Source organism: Pectinophora gossypiella, chromosome 12 (assembly GCF_024362695.1).
Source record: "Pectinophora gossypiella chromosome 12, ilPecGoss1.1, whole genome shotgun sequence".
Classification (NCBI taxonomy): domain Eukaryota; kingdom Metazoa; phylum Arthropoda; class Insecta; order Lepidoptera; family Gelechiidae; genus Pectinophora; species Pectinophora gossypiella.
In genome coordinates, this window is record NC_065415.1 from 1517368 (window position 1) to 1542250 (window position 24883).

At 37.9% G+C, this 24883-nt stretch overlaps 4 protein-coding genes across 5 annotated transcripts; 2 read left to right on the top strand and 2 right to left on the bottom strand.

The window, feature by feature from the left end:
• Positions 1–85: 85 nt before the first annotated feature.
• LOC126371542 (TM2 domain-containing protein CG11103) lies at positions 86–859 on the bottom strand. Its single transcript, XM_050016868.1, has one exon. It carries the CDS (start codon positions 735–737, stop codon positions 195–197), a length of 543 nt encoding a protein of 180 aa, XP_049872825.1. The 5' UTR covers positions 738–859; the 3' UTR covers positions 86–194.
• A 148-nt stretch (positions 860–1007) lies between these two features.
• LOC126371452 (SCY1-like protein 2) lies at positions 1008–8319 on the top strand. The gene is made up of 6 exons (XM_050016753.1): positions 1008–1219; positions 2790–3625; positions 3943–4615; positions 4977–5196; positions 5539–5751; positions 6163–8319. The coding sequence occupies exons 1-6, from the start codon at positions 1093–1095 to the stop codon at positions 6653–6655; spliced, it is 2562 nt and encodes an 853-aa protein (XP_049872710.1). The 5' UTR covers positions 1008–1092; the 3' UTR covers positions 6656–8319.
• A 640-nt stretch (positions 8320–8959) lies between these two features.
• LOC126371471 (uncharacterized) lies at positions 8960–14669 on the bottom strand. Its single transcript, XM_050016781.1, has 4 exons — positions 14035–14669; positions 12004–12902; positions 11618–11753; positions 8960–9360 (listed from the first exon to the last, which is right to left on the bottom strand). The coding sequence occupies exons 1-4, from the start codon at positions 14507–14509 to the stop codon at positions 9074–9076; spliced, it is 1797 nt and encodes a 598-aa protein (XP_049872738.1). The 5' UTR covers positions 14510–14669; the 3' UTR covers positions 8960–9073.
• A 317-nt stretch (positions 14670–14986) lies between these two features.
• Positions 14987–23809, top strand: LOC126371475 (vang-like protein 1). Of its 2 annotated transcripts, XM_050016787.1 has the most exons (6): positions 14987–15053; positions 15236–15387; positions 15815–16780; positions 17754–17941; positions 18671–18783; positions 19378–23809. In XM_050016787.1, exons 2-6 carry the CDS (start codon positions 15302–15304, stop codon positions 19684–19686), a joined length of 1662 nt encoding a protein of 553 aa, XP_049872744.1. In that variant the 5' UTR covers positions 14987–15053; positions 15236–15301; the 3' UTR covers positions 19687–23809. The 2 variants fall into 2 exon arrangements, with proteins under 2 accessions (XP_049872744.1, XP_049872743.1); XM_050016786.1 differs by having other exon boundaries at positions 14993–15387.
• Positions 23810–24883: the final 1074 nt, after the last annotated feature.

Here is a 24883-nt window from a genome sequence, read left to right on the forward strand (position 1 = left end):
GAAATTGGAGATAGTCATAATTGCTTTTGGTCTGTCTAATTGCATGTTTAAGCACATAAATGAGAAAACAAAATGAAACTACAAATTACATAAAACAGTCATAAATGATTTTATTTACATTTTTTTTAATACACAATATCACAAAGTAAAGATCCACTTTAACTTAATATTAATTTAGAGTTATAAACTTATAACTATACAAATGGGTTCCAGTTGCTCCCATCTTCTGGATGCAGTCTGTTTGTGATCAGTAGTACCACGTCTACGATCCACCAGATACCGAGTCCTCCTAATGTCAGCAGCTTTCCTACCGCTGTACCTGTTTGCCCCAGGCAAAACCGGTCCATTCCCAGGAAGCCCAGAAGTATACTGTAGATTAAAGTGGTCGTAAAGTAGTGGCCCGAGTACTTAACACACGGAAACCCATCGCGCAGGAAGCTCCTTATACCAAAACACTCGATCCCATCAAACACTTTGCACTGCGCTTTAGTTATCTCAACATCTTTGTAATAAACACCGCCGTACTTCACGCAGCCGTGCCCAGCAGCTTCTTTAGCCGTGTAATTGCCTTTATGGTCGTATGGTTCATCACATTCTAAGAACTCCAGTGGCAAGAAAGTGCATTTCACCAAAGGCCCCAAAGGACGATATGGTTCGTGTTCGTATGGATTGCTTCCTGACCATATGACGGGTAAAACTGATAGGATAATCGATGTAATTGCTGCTAGTCGGTGCATTGCTGCAACTTTAATCGTTAGTCACACATTTGTAGAAATTTATTTAGAAAACTGATGGAAATAGAATAGATGGATAGTCGACAAAACATAACAGTTTGACGTTTTCAGTTACATTTACGCAGAAAGGCACGGCAAGAAAATAAATGAAAGCTGTTGATTTTAATCACGTTAACAGCGGCCTGTCGTGTCGTGTAAAGCGGCCTTTTTATTTCTACCATGCAAACTACCATGGTATAAATTTCTAAACGCAAATCCAAATGTCAACTTGACACATCATGGCCGTACAAAAATCAGACTGGCCCTTGTAATGATTTTTGTTTTCACAATTCCAAAAAGTTAAGTGTTAACTATCAGGATGGAGGTGTTCAACAAGTTCTACTCATCGGTCAGCAACACAGTGTCGCAGTTGTCAGGCGTTTTGCCTGGAAACCCTGTCACTCGGGAGTTCGAGGCGACTGAGTTCATCGCTACTGCAGGACCAGGTAATTTAGCCAATAGTTTGTTCTAGAAATGCATCAGAACTCTTGGCCGTATGCGTCATTGATTAGTATAATGCAAATTGTGCATAAATCATAATCATTTTTGATAGTGTGTCGATTTATATTTCAATATAGGGAAGGTAATTTTTTGAGGCTTAAAAAATGCCTAATGCTGCCTTGACCCAGGGCTGGACAAAAAACTTAAATTACCCAATAAAATACAAAGCCTATTGATAAAGATTTCCCTATCTTATTCAAAGGGAACTAGTCAGTAACACTTAAAATTTTATGCTATAATAGCATTTGTTTACAAACTTTTTATAGTGGAAAGAGCAACTTTATCAGAATGTTTCTGAATGTATTGTTCGAACTATTATAAGCATTATATTTTGTTAGAACAACAAGGCAACCTGACACTGGAAAGGCATGCCTAACATCCCACTGGCAATATGACAGAACTGCTTATGGTCGAGGGACCAATCGCATGTTAGCAGAATAAAAAAAAATGATCAGCAAGGTACCAAACTAAATCTAGATTATTATGATGCAATATTTTAACAAAATGAATGATATGTCTTTGGTACCTATGTACCAAAAAGGTAGTTAAGTATTAAATGAATTAAATAGTAATAAGTTAATGGCAGTAATTAACAAGGAAGTATGCTAGTTAATTAATATAATTAATTAATAGCAATATTAATAGTATTATAAAATGGGCCATAAGAGACTTTCTAGGCCACATCCCCAAAAACAACTATAGCGCTGTTCAGATTTAACATATTAATTGCCTATTTCCTCAATGCTCGGGGTACATAATTAAAAAAATATATAATATCTAGGCAGAGGCTCATATGTATAAATTTAGTGGTTTCTCGATATTTGGATCAGACACATAGAATTATGTTGTTACCTAAATTGCTTAATTTTATTTTGATCAGAATAATAATGGGTGGAAGATGTGTTGTGCCTGAATGTTATCATTTATACCCAAATACATAGATAAAACATGCATATTACTGTTATCCATGAAATTAGAAGGTTAAATGAAGGCAAATCTGTGCAGCGCCATCTATATTTTTTGGGGAATGTGGCCTCGAAAGTCCGTCATTATCCATAAGAATATTATAAATGTGAATGGGTATATACTATGTGGTTTTGTCTGTTTCTTTGTCTGTCTTACACTGCAAAACAGAGCGACAAATTGACGTGATTTTTAAGTGGAGATAGTTGAAATGATGGAGAGTGACAGGCTATTTTTGTCTCTTTCTAACACCCCACTTCCCTAATATTTGGGTTTGTGGAAGTTTGTATGAAGCATTCCACAACTATCAAGGTAGAAAGATAAAAATTGGTATGCGGACTATCTGTGACTAAATCATGCATCATTTTTTTTTAAATCTGCCCCTAACCCCTTCAAAAAGGGGATGTAATTTTATATTGAACTTCTCATAGTTTTCGAGGTGAACTGTGTGTTTTACCTACCCCGAATGTAACGCAAGCGAAGCCGCGGGCACAAGCTAGTGTTTTTATATGTGATAAAAAGTAATATTGAAAATTTACAAACTTATTTCAGGTTTACTATGGAAAGTTTACAAAGGTTACAAAAAATCCACAAAACAGGAGGCCTCCATCTTTGTATTGGAAAAGAAGCAATTGGACAGATGGAACAGAGCTGATAAGGAAATCATGATTGAAACATTAAAACGTGGTATTGTTCAGCTGACGAAGCTCCGACACCCGCAGATCCTCACCGTCCAACATGGTCTCGAAGAAAGTAGGGAAAGTTTAGCATTTGCCACTGAACCTATTTTTGCAAGTCTCGCAAATATTCTCGGCAACACAGATAATATGCCGCAACCAATCCCGAAAATCTTAGTCAACTATAAACTGTTCGATGTTGAAATAAAATATGGGTTAATGCAGATCGCTGAAGGTTTGGCCTTCCTTCACCAAGACGTCAAACTCCTCCATCATAACATCTGTCCAGAATCAATCATCGTCAACCAGCAGGGTGCTTGGAAGATATTTGGCTTTGACTTTTGTGTCGCTAACCAGAGCCCAGCTGGTTCTGAGCCGTTCTGGCCTTTCACTGAACATTGTCAGGCTATGCATCCGTTGACCCAGCCAGCACTTGATTATGTGGCTCCAGAGTACGTCCTATCGGCGTCACACTCTCAAGCAAGTGACATGTACTCTCTCGGCATGCTCATCTACACAATACATAGTCCTGGTCATCAGACGTTGGGGGGTATTGGTAATGATTACTACCAGTTCAAACGGTTCGCACATGATATAAGACAGTTACCGTCGTCGAAATTGGCATGTGTCGCGGATGGACTGAGAGAGTATGTCAAATTGATGCTGAACTTTACACCAGAATTGAGGCCAGACCCACATCAGTTCCTAAAGGTATTATATGATGTTCTGTGTAAAATCATATGCCATGTAAAATAGTATATTGTTCTAGGTTAAAACTGTTAGTTACATCTTAAATGTTGTATGGGTCTTTAGATAAGTGACCTCCGCGAAAATGGGCTTCACGCTACAACACATGCACGTCGATAGTGTGTATCTTCTGTCATGATAACTATTTTCGTCTAACTTTAGCACTTTATTTCGCGCTACGTAGCGCTTTTATGTGCAATACTAATTGGTCCTGAACAACACAGGTGTTGAACATAATTTTTCGTATCAGGAATCCATTTTTACTAAGACTTGTTTTACAGATTCCGTATTTCGAAGATGTTGGTGTGAAAACATTGAACTACCTGGACTCTCTATTCCAATGGGATAATCTACAGAAGTCACAATTCTACAAGGGCCTTCCCCAAATCATACAGAAAATGCCTCACCGTGTCTGCGTATACCGGATCTTACCGTGTCTCAGTAAAGAGTTCGTCAACCCGCCTATGGTACCGTTCGTTTTACCAAACGTACTGCTCATCGCTGAGAATTCTAGCAAGGAAGAGTATATCAAGCACATCTTACCAGTATTGAAGCCAGCCATGTTAATTCAGGATCCCATTCAAATTCTGTTGATATTCATGCAAAAGATGGAACTGTTACTGAAATTAACACCCGGGGAAGAAGTGAAGACAGACATACTGCCAATGTTGTACAGAGCATTGGAGTCTGACGCTCAGCAGATACAAGAGTTATGCTTGTCGGTGCTACCAACATTTGCTTCGCTGATAGACTATCCGGCGATGAAGAATGCGTTGTTGCCACGTATAAAGAAGTTGTGTATAAACACGAACTACCTGTCTGTCCGTGTGAACGGGCTGCTGTGTCTGGGCAAGTTGTTGGAGCATTTAGACAAGTGGTTGGTGCTTGATGAGATCATTCCCTTCCTGCCGCAGATACCGTCGAGAGAACCAGCTGTCTTGATGGGAATCTTAGGTAAATTACTATTAGATCCTTACCTAAGGTTACATTTTATTTTTCAGTTAACAAGTTTACGAGACTCGTGAGTTACAACGCTTTCAGACAATTTTTTTTCGATTTAGTGTCTCTTTCAAACTTTGGCATTGCATGTTTATGCCGTCGGTATTTCTTATGATTTTGAAGTACATAATTACCCTAGAAAGGGAGTAAAATTTACACTAGAAGTATACTTTCGGCATCTGGCCCCGACATCAGCAGGTACTGTGATGATGTGACCTCTCCTAGGCACATCATCCTGGTTGCATACTGGCACATTTAAACATTAGACATTAAACAAAGCGATTTTAAGCGATTAACTTAACGTCCCATCTTCCAGGCATATACAAACTTGCTCTAAGCCACAAGAAGCTCGGCATAACCAAGGAGGTGATGGCCACTAAAGTCCTGCCGTTCCTAATCCCTCTCTGTGTCGAGAACGGCCTGACCCTCAACCAGTTCAATGCTCTGGTCAGTCTGGTCAAACAGATGATCAGCAAAGTGGAGACGGAACACCGGGCCAAATTGGAACAACTCAACTCCATACAGAATGAGTCTAAGTGAGTATTTGAAATGGTTTCGTAACTTTCGTATATAATTTTAGAGATCTAAGAATCACATCAGAATGACATCATTCCACAAAAATTATATTAAAGTTTTTCAAAGAATTCTTAATTTAAATTCTCAGTAGTGCGACTTCGAGCTGGATCCTTTAATAAATTACAAAACTAATATTACTAAGCCTCTTGTGTGTTTTTGTAAGAGTTCTGTGTTGTATTGTATACCTCCCGTAAGCGCTTTCTTTCCTAACTCCCTGAGTGATTTCCTCAATCCTGAGTATCCCTGAGTCCTTCCCAAGATAAAATGTGAGAGACTTTACTCAAACTGAAGGACATTCGCAGGGGTTTAGAGCACGCTCTGGCTTCTCAGGAGTCGTTGGTACCGGCGCCGCAGCCGCCGAGCGAGCTAGATTCGATGTTCTCCGGGCTAGGCATCGACGCCTTCTCAGGGACTGATCAGAAATCTCCGGAGCTCACCCCTCAGGTGTCCAGTGTCAGTATCGGGGTCAGCCCTAGTCAGTCGGCAATGGCGCTTAGTTTAGAAGATAAGCAGAGGTGAGTGGGTGCTGCATTATTGTTTATAATTCACGTATAAATAGTGAGATGAGTATTGCCGTAACTAAGTATTTTTGTTTGTATATCTAATAGTAAAAACATAACTTAAGAGCTATCGGATGACGGATATCCGATGTACTTAGTGCGTAAGCTACCATGATACCAAATAGTTCCAAAACCACTTTGGATCCGTCATCGACTCGGATCGGATAAGTATCGGATGCAGTGCGGAAGAGCCCTAAACAAAAAAAAAAAAAAAAACGACGATTTTTTTATAATCTGTGATCTTCTGCTCTGCAAGGTAGAGACTGTTCCGTCATAATCGGACTTTCTTAAATGAAATGAGTGAAATTAGTTACATGGAGTTGAAGTCAACCTTATGAACTTATCATATTTATTTTATACTTACAGACTAGCGCAACAACAAGAAACAGTGCGAAAGTTCGCGCAGCAGAAACCGCTGAACCCTCCACCAGCACCGGTCACACAGCCTGCCAAACCGACTGACCTCACCAGCACATTACTACAGACCAACCTCAACCAACTCTCCAGCAAATCATTCCTCGCCCCCTCCAACAGTCATCCTGGGCACACCATGGCCCCTCGACACAGCATACCCGTCATGCCAAACAACGCACAAAATTACAACTTCCAAAGCTTCCAAATTCCATCGTCAATAGGATTACCCGACGGCAGCCACCTCCAATCAAACGTCACCTCCAACCAATGGAACGCTAATAGCGGCAACTTCAACAACAAATGGGCCAATAACCAAAGCCATCCAGCCAATGTCAAACAGGATTGGTCGGCTTTCGAATCCCTATTGCCCAATCAGAAGACAGAAAATGCGAATAATAATGTGAAGAAATTGAATGATAATGAAATGATGGATTTGTTGAGTTAAATTTTGACGCTACTTTTCAGGTAAGTTCGTATTTTAAACTTCGAATCGAATTTGATTTGATTGGCGTATGTTTCATGACGTCATCAAGTTGAACGCTATGAAGTCAGTCGCGATCAGTGATTGGCTACTCGACCATTCCGATTGGTTATAACGTATTATCAATTATGCATTGTAAATTAAATGTAGCCAACTATTTTAAGATATCTCGTACTTATTTATAATCTACTTAGTTTTTCGGTATGCTGTATACAATTTTAGAAATAAAGTGGATTTAAGATGTTAGGTAAATTAGATGAAGATCATGATACTATAATCTTATGTTGTCGCTTGTTATTTCGCTATTTATCGTTATCGGAGGATGGAGGATTAGACAGGGAATTGTCAAAGGTCGTTTCACACTGAGCATAGAATCTAGTGGCGCCTGTTGACGACACTCGAAGAACTAATGTTGGCGGCGGTAGTAGTATTCAAACTCCATCGAGAACTAGGAAATTATTTACGTAAGTTAAACAGACAAGAAAAACATGCCACGTCAGCAAAGTCCATGGCGTAAGTCCAGTAATATTGCCAGAGCAAAATATATTACTATAAAAAATATTTATTAAGCTTTGACGTTGCCAACACTGCCGAACGATAGTCTATCGATAGTTTTGATAGCTATTGAAAACGATATCATTACACTCCGTCTATGCTATTGTCAGGTTTCCCTATTGATAGAATTATATTTATTTTTAGACGTAAATATCCATAGTTTGGCAACACTAATATAGTGTTGTCACCTGTTATTGTATTTGCTATGATGAATATGTATAAAAGTGAGCTAGGTATTAGTAGCCATGATTATTTAAGATATTTCAAATGCGCCCATAGTCTGTGCTAAGTGTGAAACGAATCTATTTTTATTATAGTTTGTTAAACATTCCTGTTATGAAATAATGTTGCAGTTAGCGTGTTAATTATATCAGCAATGAGGGTACGTTTGCATTTGAAACTGCTTTATTTACAAAATTATTTATTTTAATTATAATTTATTAAATTTACATTTCCGTAAAAATAGTGTAATCTGTTTTTTTAACTCACAAAATATAAGTTTGTTGTAGTATAATTTCTTCCTAGTGCTCGAGTTTTAGCTAGTCAGAATATATTATTTTAATTTCTTAAAAATTGCAAGAGAGACGGGGTTAATTTACGTATTTGTATCTGGTAACACTAAGATAATCGGCTACGTAAAACACCTAAATAATACTTTACCGTATTTTATTTTGATGTAAAAATCAATATAAGCTCACGACTACATCCCAATTGTGGTAGTCGAACATATCGCATCGTATGATGAACTAAGTACCCGTGTTTCAAAGTTTTATTTGGCTAACGTGTGATGAGGCGAACTGTATCGCCTGGTCGCGTCTGGTAATTACCTAATTCTGTATTCCTGTAATTCTGGTAATTATATAATTCTGTATTCCTGTAATTCTGGTATTTTTTCTCTCGATATATGATTAACAAAAGATTTTATACTACAATAATCTTTATAACAAGTGGTATGTATCTCGCCTGTACTATTAAGCTGTTTATAGAATAAAATATTACGAAAATGTTTTATATTACTGACTACGTTATAAAACTGATCTCTTGTAATGAAATAAAATGGACTAAAATGGTAACTTCCTTTTTCTATTTCAACCTATTTTTTTAAGCTCTTCGATCACACAGACATTAGTACAATTTAGCAAGTGGTAAATGGCAACATTTTTATGAAACAATAAATCTATTTAAAGTAGTGTTTTGATGCCACCGTAAAATTGACATTTCTATACGAAATGGCGCGTTACTTACTTACTAATACTCACACACTGTTTAAATCTAAACACTATTTAATATACTATCATCTCCCTAGCGTTGTTCCGTTTCCACAGGGTCTGCTTACCTATCCTGAACATTTGACAGGTCCGATTTTTAACAGAAGCGACTGCCCATCTGACTTTCCCACTCGTGAAGGGAAACCAGCCCAATACAAGTTAAGTTAGGTGAGGTTAATATTATTTAATTTACTATACTTATTGAAATATATTTTTCATGTAGGTAATTACGTTTATAGTATATGCCTTGTCACATAAGTAACCCTGAACGAACCAGATAAATAGGGTATGAAAGTCAGTGTCACATTTTTGCTGTATGTTTTGTCTGAAACAAGTTTCATAACCCTCCTTTTTGCTACGCCGCAGTCGGGTAAAATGGTGGTTTCCTCCGCTTGGATAGGTTTGCACACAATTTTAGCGCTAGTATCGTTTTTTTATTAGCTATGAAAATAATGTCTTATTTATCAGGTAAACATTCTTCTTTTCTACCTCTACCCCCAAATGTAACTTAAATAATAAACACACTACCCTGCTGTCAGTCGGGTAAATACATTGTAAACTATCTTCGCCTCCTAAAAGACGCGATTAAGAACACTACAGCAGTAACAGTCTGGAGAATACTGGCCATCCAGAAACACGTCTTATACTCGTAGTTATAGACTAATGACCAGACCATGATGAAGATAGCCACGATTGCGTTGGAAGTTGTCATGGTGGCTGTGACGTCAAACTCGTTCAAAGTGCTGTTGTACAACGGCTGTTGGAGGATGCTAGAAGCTGCTGTGGAGAAGCTCGCGAACATACACCAGACGACTAAGAAGCTCTTGTTCGTCGATAAGGTTATGCCTGGAAGGTAATGGGTTTATTTATCAGCAGTTGTTATCATCATGTTTTATGTGGGTAGGTGGTTCAAGAGTAGACTAAATGGTGTAGGTCAGAATGGCGGGTGTATTGTTTCAGAAATGATTATGTTATAAACGAGAGAAATGTACCTACAATGTACTAGTATGTACCTTTAATGAAAGTCATTGTACCTCCATGAAACGGGAGCCATAACAATAACAAAGTGAGCCGCGGTCCTTACGGTCTGAATCGCGGGTGTATGCTGAATATGAATGTATTACAATACCTATGGCTATGAAGTATTTACCAAAGGAATGTACCTTCAACGTACCTCACAAAAATATAATCTAAATCAAATTGGATAAGTAATTAATAAGGAAATCAATAAAACAAACTTTTGACGCCTACAATTTTTTAATAGCAATTCTTTAAGTGGCAACATTAGGAATCGCATTTACAAAAGGCAAATTGTTACCATTATTTTAAAACAAACTTTTGACACCTACAATTTTTTCATAGCAATATGAATAGTATTTTGTTTGTACTAAAAATGAAGCCTGACATGAGGGAAATATTTATAGGTATATGTGCTTCGATAAAGTAAAGAAACATGGAAAATACATAATAATTTACTCATTTATCAAAAGTCACAAAAAAGCGTGTTTACTTTAGTCCATATAATATACAATGCGCAATTATATTTTTACGGCTTCTTGTAGTTCGATTACATAGGTCATCATAACACACCCACTTATTCTGTCTGTAACAATGGGCCTTGTAATGACCGATTTTGTCAAATGTATTTGATATCGGCGGTAAGAATTCAATAATCCCCATGATGTTGTATGTTTTTGATTCTAGCTTAATTTCCAGTGGTACTTCATTTATACACACCGAGTCACTTTGACTTAACTCAAAATTTATAACATTTTGCAAGACATAAGTAAATGTTCGTGTTCCATTGCAGTTATTACGTCGACACACTACTACGTTATCGCTTGCCAGCATAGAAGCCGCGGAATCATTTAATTCTGAAACTTCTTTTTTGTTCATATCAAGTGGCAAAAAAGCAATCTTTCTGGTCACATTATTGATGACACAAGACTCGTTTGTACAATTTTCTTTGACATCAGCGCTATAAATTGCATCAATCAAGTATTCGTCAAATATTTTTGTCACGCTACAGTCACAATGTATTTCGGTGATTCCGTTTGAAATATTCGTTTTAAAATATTGTTCCTGCAAGAATGATAATTCTTGCAGGAAAAGGAACAAATAAGCATCTTTGTATATTTAATGCAAGGAAAAACATGTGGAAATATTGTAAAAATAAAGGCAACCATTTGCCTTTTGTAAATGTGATTCCTAATGTTACTACTTAAAGATTTGCTATGAAAAAAATTTAGGCGTCAAAAGTTTGTTTTATTGATTTCCTCATTAATTACTTATCCAATTTGATTTAGATTATATTTTTGTGAGGTACGTTGAAGGTACATTCCTTTGGTAAATACTTCATAGCCATAGGTATTGTAATACATTCATATTCAGCATACACCCGCGATTCAGACCGTAAGGACCGCGGCTCACTTTGTTATTGTTATGGCTCCCGTTTCATGGAGGTACAATGACTTTCATTAAAGGTATATACTAGTACATTGTAGGTACATTTCTCTCGTTTATAACATAATCATTTCTGAAACAATACACCCGCCATTCTGACCTACACGACTAAATGTCATAGACATAGCCTACTTACACGACTGGGCTACCCGACTAATAAACTGTAATTCAAGTATGGGATTTAAGTCGTGGCCTTGCTATATAGTTTACATTGACAACATAAATTAGCAGACAGCTCGGTGTCAGCAAGCTTCCCGCCATCAGACTGTAGTTGACCGCCAGCAGTCGTTTTTAGTTTAGGGCGGCGTTGGAGCAGAGTCGTGTAAGTGGCCCTTAAGGCTGCAGTACAGGGACTATATTTAGCAATTGGTCAAAAAGATACAGGTGCAGGATCTACGTACAAATCTTTTGCCGAGCTGTAGAGTGTGTAGATTTTCTGAAAATTACCTCCGGTTGGTCCTATTACTGCTAATTCTAAACTTCTGCTGGATCTGCATCCAGTAGAACTTTACACATTAGCAGTGGGTAGGTACTAGGTACTTAATAACCTTACATTTATGCCTTACATTTATGCAGATGATGCAGTATTTTTTTTGGCTTTGAGATGGGGCAACGAATCTGTATATAAGTAAAAACTTACCATAGAAACCAACAGCGCCAGTGACGCAAAACGCGGCACAAAGCCTCGCCTTCTCGTTGATAGAGCTTGGCAGCACGATGCACAACATGATGAAGCATAATGCTGCTCCGTGCGCCACGGCTGTTAGCAGGGACACCTGGAATAAAACAGGTTTGATTTTAACTTGGAGAAAGTCTTCTCCGAAAGTTGAGGAGAAAGAGGGTCATGATTTTAAAGACGTTGAAAGTGTGTGTCAAAAAGGTTTATCTGGGATTATAGGATTCTCATGTAAAATGCACGAAACTCTCTGTTTACGCAAAATCGATCGGTTTATTTATAACAAGTCCCGATGTTTATTAGAGATTAGGGTTTTGGAATGAGAAGAAATATACTTGAAAAATACTGACCGACCAAATATTCATGGAAGGATTCGATGTCCACACCAGAGGCGGGAACACTACTCCTAAAATGAGCACCGAAAACGTTGTGCACAAGTGTAGCAACGCGTATAAATAGAAGTTTACATCCAATAACATGTTTTTAACTGTGATCAGATTCTTTTTTAGTGACGCTGTCCTTCTCGCGGTGCCTGGAGTCATCTCTGCTGTGAAGACTAAGTTACCCGGAGGAGCGTCTACTGTAGTCTCCCTGTACAACGGCCGAGGATTCTGTATTTCTCTGTCTATGTCTTCCAGTTCCTGGTAACCGCTTACTCTGACGTAGCTGGTTACATCAAGACTTCCAAAATCTGAGGAGAAACGGTTACTCTCTCTGCTCGATGACGGATGTCCAGCAAACATTGCGCTGAAATCTGATGAAAACCTGCGTTCTACGTGTCCTGATTCATTTTCTCTAGCCCGAATTGAAGGATCTACTATCTCTTTAGCGTTCTGTTTGGAATTGAAAACTACAACGTCATCTTCATCCTGTGTTGGCGCTTCTGTATTTTGTGTCACGTTAGATCTTTGTTCCGTATTTTGTCTATTTTGATTTGAGAATACCACTTCATCTTCATCTTCCATGGCATCTCGTAACATGTTGTACGTCGTTCGTATTACTTTCTCTATGTAAACTGGACGTGTGTATGAAGCCAGGAAGAGACAGTTTTGCATTAAAATGGCTCCGTAGAGCATAACAACCACGTCTCCAGTGTGTTGCGTGCACATAAATCCTACTACTATTGGCACTATGGAGTTGCCGACCGAAGGAGCCATTCTCACTAATCTCTGTGCCATTGTCAGCTTATCTCTAAAGTAATGAGTAATTATTACTTCAGTTTGTTGTCCCGTTAATGCGCAACCGATACCTGAAAATTTGAATTAAGTTGACATTGAATCATTCTCGTCTTTAGTAAAGCATTCGAGTCAGTCAATCTCGAACACATGACTGAGTAATTTAAATAAACTACCTTTTATAGTAATTACCTACTAGTTCAGTTCTTATAACAGATAAATATACCAAAGTAACAAAAAAATGAGTGCTTCTGAAACTATCTTAAAGGTTTAATTATGTAGTTCCTCAGGGAACTGTCTTGGGTTCACAGTTTCAAATATGCGCTAAGTATTTTTGTTTTGGCCCATAAAGGATAGGTAAATGTGATGAATGACTTGCTTCTTTGTATGTAACATTTGTTTAAATATTACATTTATGCCATAAAATTGTACTACGTAGGTACTCCGTCATATTTCATTGCTGGTTCTTACGTAAATTATAAGTGCTGCCTTTGTTTTACAAGGTCATTAAAAGTAAAATAATACCTATCTGTTTATTATACCTAAGTACGTACAAAGTTGCAAAAGGCTATTACTTCAAGAACAATAGGCCACTTATGAGACCGATGGAACGCGCATGAATCTCATTTAATGAAATACAAAACGTTTGTCGCTCGTCATATATTTTTACATTAATTTTAAAATTATGTAAGTAGGTATTGAAATATTCGTACAAGATCATCAAAAGCATTATTATGTACTTAATTTGAGTTTACCTAGGTAGCGGTACCTGCATTAGTTGACACCGTTTCATGCCTAGATACCACCGATGTGCCATTAGAAAAACTCTTTAATAGTAAGGCAGCTTTTCTTTTTCAAATTGTTCTTTCCTGTACTCTGGTCTTGTCTGCCTAAAGGTTAGGTAATACAGCTATTTTTACATAAGTTTTACGCCCGTTTACTACCGGGAACATATCCGAAGTGGGAAAAATTCCGGGAACGGCACATCACTGCTAGATACCTACCTATTCTAGATAATTTTGATGTAAATATCTCAGTATATAATTAAAGTTGTGAATAATATACGGAAAAGTGTATAATTAATAAAATCAAGTCAATTAATAGCAGTTTAGGCATGAAACACTATGCTTATCTACGTTACAATAATATTAATTCGGCAGAACGAATAAATAAATAAAATAACTATGGAACAAAGTTAGTACTCACCGATAAAAATCCCGGAGAATATGCTCACAATATGGTCATGAGTGCCGTAGCCAGCCGCGTAACTTGACAGTAGGACCCCAGCCACCGTCATACACAGGCCTGCCAACGCTATAAACCTGGGCATATTGAAGATCTTCACTAAAGCGCGACACCACGACTCCAAGAGAAGCCGTATTACCACCATAATCACAGGAACCAGAGCGATATCCACATCCCATATTCGCAATACTTCATCTTCGTCATGATCCTCTTCTCTGATAGCCTTCAGGATTATCAATCCGTACATAGAAAGGAGAGTGGGTACTGTAATATGGTACACTATAGCCGACACTACAATTAGCCACCCATAGCCTCCGTCTGGAGGGGTAGGGCCTATCTCCGGTTGCGAAGCCACCACATTGTCCAAATGCAAGTTTCCCGTATCATTTCGACTTCGCTCCAAACGGCTTAAACCTGGATTTTCTTGATTTTCCATAGCTTTCACTCAATAAACAATAACTTCATGTCTAAAATGAGTAAGTCAATGAGTTATCTATTCGTTATAGGTGTGTTATCTTATCGTTATCATTTCTTGTAATCGCCCGTGGTCTAAATATTTTGAATCCACCGCCAAGCAAGAGCAAGGTGCCGTGTTCATGTTATTCATATAAGTTTCTTTCTCTTCACTTATTTTATTGGAATACTTATTTTGAAGACGGTTATAAAATTGTTCTTTGTTTTATACAATAGTGAATGAATACTGAATAATATTCAATATATTCAAGAAAAAAATAAATTCAAACTACAAATTTCAGAACGAAAACTGGTGTTTAGACCTCTAAATAAAAAAGTGCATTCTGTAGTCGTGGGACAGAGAGAGAGCAATATTTTCTTTCATGCAAAAGAAAGAAACAGCATATAGACATTTGTATGACAGTTACATTTTAATTTTATCGTATAATACAAAATGAATCCGTCGATTCGACACCCGTGAACGACGCTCTTATTAGAAAACTTTGCTAATTATAAATAATGCAACGGTAATTCTTGTTTTTGTTAAGTTAAATATCAAATTGGTGATATAGTTTTGGTATTTTCAGTAAAATATAGTTTCTTTTCTGTGTGAAAAATGTTGTTTTCTGTCGTGTGCAACTTCCGTGAAGCCCCAAGCATTTTAATTGCTCTGGTTCAGTAATTTGATTTAGGTCATGGGTTATTGCAGGGTTGCTAAGCATTATACCCATGGATAAGCGTCGGGAGCGTCCCGTGAGCTTGGATTATCATAATTATGGAAACGGAATCTGTGAGGTCCGAGTTTAGCAGCCGATCGCGGCGAAGCTCAAGACACAGACAACACACGCATAGAAGCACCCGGTAAGAATGAAATAAACACTTTTACGTGCTTAAATTTCTAATAATAACTTGTTGATGATGATAAGTTACATAGAGGCTAAACAATCACCTATATCAATATAATAGTGTTAGTGTATTAGTCAGAGACTAATACAGTCAGAGAAATAAATTTAAGTTGCTTTATTTTTGCCCTGTTATGGCACTTATACAGTCTACATACCTATATTACTATTATCTACTGTACTTTGAATTACACATAGCTTTACCTGCTTTAAATTGCCCAGTTATTCAAATAGCATACCTGCTTGGAATACAGAATAAGTTTGGATTCTTTAAGCATACAAAATGCTGTTTGTATCTTCCAAAGTTGTATAGTTATAACCCGTAAAAGCGACTATTGTGTGAAATATGTATGGTTGGATTTGAAATTTGTATATTATCATTACAGGAGCACCAAGTCACGAAAGGATACTGACGGCACAATGGCACCATTCCAGACAAGTGTTAATCTAAACCCTGAAATGGGTAGAGATGGGCAAGAGGTCATAGAAGTACAGATATTACCGCAAGACGAAAACTGGGGGGAGAACACCACTGCTGTAACAGGCAACACATCTGAAGGTTCCCAGTCTATGGAAGATGTCAGTAACTGGCCCATGGAGTCAGACAGTGGCATTGGTTCTGTCTGTTCAAGATACTTCAGCACTACAGTGACTCTTGGATTGTCTTTCGTGTCGTTTGTGAGTCCGTTGGCAATGGTTGTTCTGCCTAAGATTGGATTTTTTCCAGGGTTAACTGATAATATAGCTATACAACCAAGTCAGAGGATTCAGTTGTTGTCTTGTGCAGCAGAATGCAAAGGAATATTGCTCTCTTTAGCCTTTAAATTAGTGTTACTAGCCATCGGAGTCTGGGCTGTGTTCTTACGGCCCCGAAACGCAATCCTACCAAGAATATTTGTATTCAGAGCCATGACATTGGTTATTCTTGCTGTATGCACATTTTCATACTGGTTATTCTACATTGTACAAATCACTGAGGCTACAAAAGCGTTGGCTCTGGGCGAAGAGGCGGTGGACTACAACTCATTAGTGTCTTACGTATCAAGTTTTGCTGATACATTATTGTTTATACACTATATAGCTGTAGTTTTGATGGAAATTCGGCATTTAGAGCCGGTTTATTATATAAAGATCGTCCGAAGTCCGGATGGAGAAAGCAGGTCTTATTCTATTGGACAGTTGAGCATTCAGAGGGCAGCAGTGTGGGTGCTGCAGAAATATTACACGGAGTTTCCGATCTACAACCCATATTTGGAGAAGATACCAATATCGAAATCTCAGAGGAAAGCCCAGTCAAGCATCAAGTTCTATGAAGTGGACGGTTCAAATACTAATACACCGGGACAGGCAAGGTGAGACATGTCATTTACTATTTGATCTTATATATGAAAAAATATACTTATATCTGGAATAATTATAAAAGGCGTAATGTGTAATATACGACCAAATAAGTACAGTTTAAAATTCATTTGCGACATTGACATTAACAAAGTATGACTGGGTCCAATGTGACGGGGTGTTCATAGTCATAGATCCATAGTAATTTTATTCTTATGTAATAGCTCGAAAAGTTTAATATCTAAAAGATCTCTCTTGTTTACAAAACCAACTATGTTTTGGTGCATGAATCGTAGTGTATTAATTTCTTTCGTCAAAAAAACAAAGTTTGGCTTTGCCAGTCACACACAGAAATAGACTATAGGTCGCCGTTGTCGGACACGACAAGGAGGACTATTTATGAGGAGGGCGTATCCTGCACGCATCCTGGAGTGGCGGATTTACCAGTAGGCTGAAGCCTAGGGCGGCAGATTTTAGGGGGCGGCAAATTTGGCCCAAATTTTTTTTTGTCTTACAGAAGTAAAATAATAGATATTATACCTATACACAAAGAAACAAGTGACAAGAGTTATAACATTTTAGTAATGCACAGTATACTGAACATTCTTACGTCTGTACGGGCTTCAACCGAACATATTTTGCTAACCTTGTGCCGTGTTTTTGGTAGCGCTGTGCACTCGACTATAATTAGTATCGAATTTCAGAGGTCAGTAGGGGCGGTAAAATTTGAATGGCCTACTGGCGGCAAATTTGTAAATCCGCCACTGGCATCCTGCGTAAACGACTCTCCGATTTCTGGACTCCGATATATTATTTCCATACAAATTCAATAGAAAATGTTCGTTATGACGTGTCGCAAAACGGGTATCTCACTTGACTGGAGTGCAAAATAGCCTATTATGTATGATTGCACCGTCGTAGTAATATATCGGGGTATAACCAAAAATTAAACTGACTAAAAAATACTAACCACTCTTATCTCCACAGATCAACGACAGGCTCCTGCACGGGCAGCGCCAGCGGGCGCCGCCGCGACTCGGGCTCCACACACAACGAGCGCTACTATGAAGAGGCGGAGCGCGAGCGTCGCGTCAGGAAGCGGCGCGCCAGACTCCTTACCGCCGCGGAGGACGCCTTCGCCCATGTCAGACGAGTACGCGTCTCTAGTGCTAATGGTGAGAGAGAAGCCTATTCTTACATCTCACTGCTGGGTACAATGGTCTCCATGGTTGAGCGTTGCACTTACAGTGGGGATATATCACAAAAATCACTTTCTGACCCCTGGGTTGCTTAGGCACAGGATGTTCACCCGATTGTCTCAAAGTAACATGATCCGTGCGTTAAGCCGTTGAGCCACGTTGCTACTTACTCATGTAAGTACATAGTTGTTACATGAGCCATGTCAAGGGCCTTTGGCGGTTAAATAATAACCCTGATATTAGGGTTGATGATGTTGGTAATCTACCTCATAACCCACACGCCTATTAGGCTTTTATTTATAATTACACCCACAAGCGACAAAATGATGATTTCTGAAGTAACGTAGAAAATCTAGAAAAAGGTACAAATTGGGTTATATCTCCTACACCGTAAATAATCGCTGAAAATACATGGGGATGTTTCTGGTAGCTAATGAGCCCTCTATTTAGTTTTTCATTTTGAACGTGAACTTCTGGGCCACCCTGTATGGCATAATAAACATACTTTTCTTTCTTTCCAGAGCTAATTAAAAACTGAATTTCTCGCTTATCAAAATCGCTACTGGTACTTGCCTATATCAGGTCTTTCCAGAGACTCTGTTTGTCTAGCTCGTAACATGAACTCAGAAGTTTTAGAACCTTTCATACAGTACTAATACGCAGATTCTTTCATTGAATTTCGCATTACTTTCTGTGTCATTGAAGGTGGAGCCCTAGGCCCGCGGGAGGCGGCGCAGGCGGTGTTCCCGTCGCTGGCTCGAGCCCTGCAGAAGTACTTGCGGGCCACTCGCCAGCAGCCGCGGCACTCCGCTGACTCGGTATGTTATGTGAGGACATTTTGATTTTCTTTTGAAAAATAAATATTATGTATATGGGTGAATATCAAAATGTGCCAAGTTTGGTGGCGAACTTTCATATTTCACATTTTCGTCAAAAATTGGGTTCCGACATGAAAAAGGATCCAAAAGGATCCTGAAGGATCCTTTTTCATGTCGGAACCCAATTTTTCACGAAAAAATAATATGAAAGTTCGCCACCAAACTTGACATTTTGATATTCACCCATATCTGTCTACAAATACATACAAACATTTATGTCTAAGGAGATTACCCTACTAAGTTGGTATAACATAACTACATAACATAAACTCACGACTATATCCCAATGGGGAAGTCTAGAGGTTCATCCATCGCAAGATGAACTAAGGAGCACTCACAAGGAGCCTCAGCGAGCTTTCTGTTAGAGTCTATAATGGTGGAGTGAACTAAATTAGGTACAAAATATTTTTTACGATGTGGCCTTACTTGGCTGCGTGTTGTAGTTCATAAAGTTACAAAATTACTTTCCTACTTATTTTATTGATTCGTATTATCCTAATAAATCAGTAACCAATTTACCCTCATCTTTTCCAGGTATTGGCCCACCTAGCGCGGTGCCTCTCCCAAGACGCCTCACCACGGGCCTTCCTGGAACCATTCCTAGTGGAAGGTCCAGTCCTCGCCGCGGACCAGGAAACCAGGCCGGTCCAACGCTGGTCCCTCATCTCCGACGAGCTTCTAGCGCGTCCATTGGCAGACAACATCGAGTTTCAACTCAGGCAAGGGGACATATCCCTAATTTGTACCATAAAGCAACTCCCAAAATTCAGTTTAAGCGAAGAAGTAGTCGACCCTAAGAGCAACAGGTTTGTTCTGAGGCTTAATTCGGAGACGTCAGTTTGACAAGACGAGTTTCTTAAAGATCACCGCTTGGTATGACATTCGGAGTTTATTTAGGTGCTTGGATAGGGTGATTCTCTTCAAGAGTATAATGTGGCACAGATAAGTGAGTGCTGCCTGTAATGTGTGCCCAATCTTGTAGTTACAAATACTACATACCTACAATTAATCCATTACATAAATACATCAATCAATTCAATTCTCAATTATGCATCTTGACGGTAATCCATTTCGTCATAGATAATCGTGATCGATCGTCAGATTCTTGACATTCCACACACATAAAAAAACACAGGCAGAGTTATAAGAAAACCATGTATGTTCAATCCTATGACAAGCCGCCATTGCTAGCCCTTTGATGACGTGTGTGTTACCACTGTGTTACCATTAAATAGGTATCTACAACTTTCCAAGGACGTACATTTTATTATTGAAAATTAAGTGAATTACTGACTAATGTATTTAATTACTATTACTTGTCACATATATAGGTAACTCTTTCATTAAATGTTCAAAATGTGCTTGCAAAGTAAATATAAAAACAATGGTCGTGGGTAATTTATTTTTTACGAAATGGTAACGCAGGATGACGTCAGCTGGGCTAACCTTGAAATGTTAGCTGTCACTTTGGCATACCTGGTCTTCTTATACCATGGGCAGAGTCACAAGCCATCAAAGACAACTAACACACAACATCATCAAATCTTGACATTCGAAATCCAATAAAAAAGAGTAACTTGTAATTGCAAGTAACAGGCGTAACATTCGTTTTTTAAATAAAGAAATATTTTTTTTTATCCCTATTCAAGCCACCTACCTCCAATGTATCTATTGAAAAATGGATCAATATCAATCGACCGAAGTATGATTAGTAAAAGATAGGTAATTACCGGCAGCTAAGAAGTTTTAATGAAAAGCTTTAGTAAGGTTAAGGGTTTTAAAATGACAATCGAATCGAATCGGCAGTGCAATAAATAATCTCATTTAAAAAATATTCGAATTAGATATAAGTGAAATAAAAGATTTGGACGCCATTTTTTTTCTGAAGACTAAAACATGCATTTAGATTTACAATTTTAATTTTAGTATTGTATATTTGTGTCATATATTTTTTACAAATATTGCCTGTAGGTTAAGTAAGACAATTATGGATTTTACTATGCACAAAATATTGATTAGTTATAATTCGTTTGTAGTAGTTTGTGTAAGTATGGCTGGAAAGTGTGCGTATGTTAAAGCGGAGCGGTGTTAAGTTTTCGTATGAAAAATGTATGGATTTACACAATGGAATGTATTACACACTTAACAAAATAAATAAATAATACCTGTGGAAATTCAATTAGACTTTTGAAGAAAGAGAGAAAATACGGGGGGCGTTAGAGACATCGTAACGAATACTGAGGGGATGATTCAGACCATGATTCTGAGTTGATATCAAGAGGAATTTCCTGTCAGTAAATTCATGTTTTTAGTGTTTTTTTTTTAATTTATTTTCAATTCTATACTTTCCCGATGGAATATTCTACATGATATTAACTCGGAATTATGTGCAGATTCATCCCACAAAGTTTTCGTTATGATGTCGCTAACACCCTGTATAATTGTCAAAAAAAAAGAACAGTCATTAGCAATATCGTGTACGCACTTTAGAACCCTGTCGCACTATCATATTTGACATTTAATGAGACGTACGGTTTAATTTGTCAAAAAAGTTAATGTGACATGGTTTCAAAGTGTTTACATATTAGTACTTGTGACCATACTTCCTAATAAGGTCCGGCATTGCTTGCGGATTGGAAGGTCAGAAGACAGTCAGATTAGGTAACCCCTCGGAATAAACGTTAAGGCAACGATAGATGTCGCTCTATGAGATCTTAAATACCGCTATCGCTTATGAAAACGCTACTTTACAGGCCACATGCCTTTTACATAATTTAATTAATGAGATTATTGTACATCCCAGTTTATTCCAGTGTGTTAATTTGTATAGGCAATTATAGATAATTATCATATCATAGTGTAGGATTATAGTATTTATTCTGTAGGTGAAATGCTATTGCAGTTTATGATGCCTGTTAAAAAAAAAAAACTATTTTTAACGTAATGACAGGAAAGACTGCTTTTTATACACATTTTTAATTTGTATCGTATTTAAAGGTGACTAAGGTTGTGTTTAGAACAATTATAATATCGCTAAAAATATACGATGAATTATATGATGTCAAATGTCCCTAAATTGACCAAAGATCGCACGAAATAATAGCTTATCGCAACATATCATAAGGTTTAAAATCTATGGATTGGCATTATGTACTTTTAGGTGTTTATGTAGAGTGTAAAAGGTTTAGATCTCATATAAAAGGGACAGAGCTATAGCGCAGTTTACCGTTTGGCTGCATAGAGAAGATATAATAGTGCTGATTCCCGTACAATTTTATTTTAGTTATACCTGTCATTTTCTTAACCGCTGAAAAGGAAAGGGACGGGTAATCGACAGGCATAACATTTATGGAACACACGTCAATTTTAGACACAAATTAAAAAAAAACCCTTTCTATAATGTTATATTGGCCAATAAACCGACAGGATTAAGTTGTCAGTACACGTCAAACGGGTTGCATATCAGCGAGATGCCTATTTTATTTGCCCGGGTTCTTGATGATTAACAGTTGTCAATCATCCGTCCCTTTCCTTTTCGGCGGATAAGAAAATGACAGGTATAACTTAAAATAAAATTAGGATGTGTGTGCAGGTATCTTCAATTATTTATTCGTCAAGATTCGTTGCGCCAGAAACAAACATATGCAGCCTTTGTACGTCCCACTGCTGGGAACTGGGCATTAGCTAGCGACGAATGGGTTTACTGTACATCTCTGCCTACCCTTTTAGGGTATAGAGGCGCGATGCTATGTATGTGTATACGTCCTACTGTTGGGTACAATTAAGTAGAGGAGGCATGGAGCATACTCTAACGTGCGGGTTGGTGGAGATGTTTAGCTCATACAGGAAACGGGAAATATTCCTTATTAAAATCTAAATTAAACATTCTGAAACCTTTTACACTTGTCGACAACAATTATTAAAATCGTGTTGATTCGGGCAATCGCCAACTTAATTTCAACTAAATTTGACAGGTTAAAAAAACTAGTTGCATCTCTTTCGTGCACGTATTGTAAGTGAAAGACGGCACTAGTTTAAGAGTTGTCAAACTGAAATTCGGTTAAGTTTGTCTCCACCCGAAGAGGCACCAATGAATGCTCAAATATAAGCCTTTTGTAAATGCTTGTGCCTGCGTAGTGTTAAGCTGAAATTAAGGAATTGTGGTTGTCGAGTTTTCGAATGATGTATTTTAAATTATTGAATCAAATGCCTTTTTAGGGATATTGGTAAGGGAAAAGTAACTTTATGTGGATTTTAGGGAATAAGGTCGATTCTGGCACATTTATTGAATGTATTTAACTTATGTATCATATATAAACATAAACAGCCTGTGTACGGTCACGAGCATTAATATGTAGACACTTTGGTACCATGTCACATTTACTTTTTTGACAAATTGAACTGTAAGTCTCACTAATTGTCAAATATGTTACTGCGACAGGGTTCTAAAGTGGGTACAGGATGTTGCTCATGACTGCATCCTAAGTATCATAATAGTTTAATTATTTAAATAAAACGAAAAGAATCGCCAGTTATGTAGAAAAATTACATGGAATTTAATTAAAACACATAATAACGGGTTCTTACCGCGCGCGCGGGAAAGAACCCGTTATTGTTTTAATTATGATAAGCACCGCGTAAACTTAAAACATGGAATTTAAGTTTCATTTTTTAAATGTTTTACTATTATATTCTAAAACATTATATAATTTGTCATATTTGTATTTCACTTACTATATCGACCCAGAATCGCATCGTTTACATACACCTTAACAGTGAGCTTTAATGTATTTAAACAATTTCATATCTTATACCGCCGTAATAAGCTACAACTATCAGACTGTTTAGATGCAATAGTACATAGTCAAAAGGAATCTCATAGCACAAACTGAGTGATGATAGCACAATGACATTAAATGTAATAATTTGTACACTTTTGTATTGAAATATATCAATTAAAACATCATTTTTGTATTCTTTCGTACTTGTGTGAGACTCCCAGGCAAAGTTCAATCAAATTTAATTGATAACGACTGCCTTTCCAAGCTACGTTACGAGAGGAGCTCGGTGGCGCAGCGGTAAACGCGCTCGGTCTACGATTGTTGAAGTTAAGAAACTTTCGCAAAGGCCGGTCATAGGATGGGTGACTACAAAAAAAAGAAAGTTTTCATCTCGAGCTCCTCCGTGCTTCGGAAGGCACGTTAAGTCGTTAATAACCATCAATCCGCACTGGGTCCGCGTGATGGTTTAAAGCCCGATCTCCCTATCCATCCATAGGGAAGGCCCGTGCCCCAGCAGTGGGGACGTTAATGGGCTGGTGATGATGACTTTCCAAGCTACGTTACGATAATTACCCATTTTCTCATTACTCGAGTACATAATTCAGAAAAGCATGAATAAAAATAATTGTTGCTTGATAATTGAATCACATTATGTATAGAATTATATTGCTACCGATATTGCTTCTCATTATTTTGATCAAAATGAAGAAGATTTGTTGTGCCTGGGTGTAAAAATAATTTATACCCAAAAACAAAGATAAAAGATGCATGCATATGTCTGTTATCTATGAAATTGGAAGGTTAAACGAAGAAAATTCTTCACAGCGCCATCTATATAGTTTTTGAGGAACGTGTCTGGAAAGTCCCTCATTGGATTCAATTTTGCTTGGCTGTCAAATACTTACACACCATGTACAAAGCGTGTGTATTTTTTATTATTAAGAACTAAATATGTATAAAATACGCGGTCTAACAGCCTCCGCGGTCTAGTGGTTAGAGCGTTAGGCTCACGATCTGGAGGTCTGGGTTCGATTCCCGATGGGGACATTTTCGAAATCACTTTGTGAGACTGTCCATTGTTTGGTAAGGACTTTTCAGGCTTGTATCACCTGAATGTCCGAAAAAGTAAGATGATTCCGTGCTTTGGAGGGCACGTTAAGCCGTTGGTCCCGGCTATTAGCCGTAAAAACACCTCCACCAACCCGCAGTGGAGCAGCGTGGTGGAGTATGCTCCATACCCCCTCCGGTTGATTGAGGGG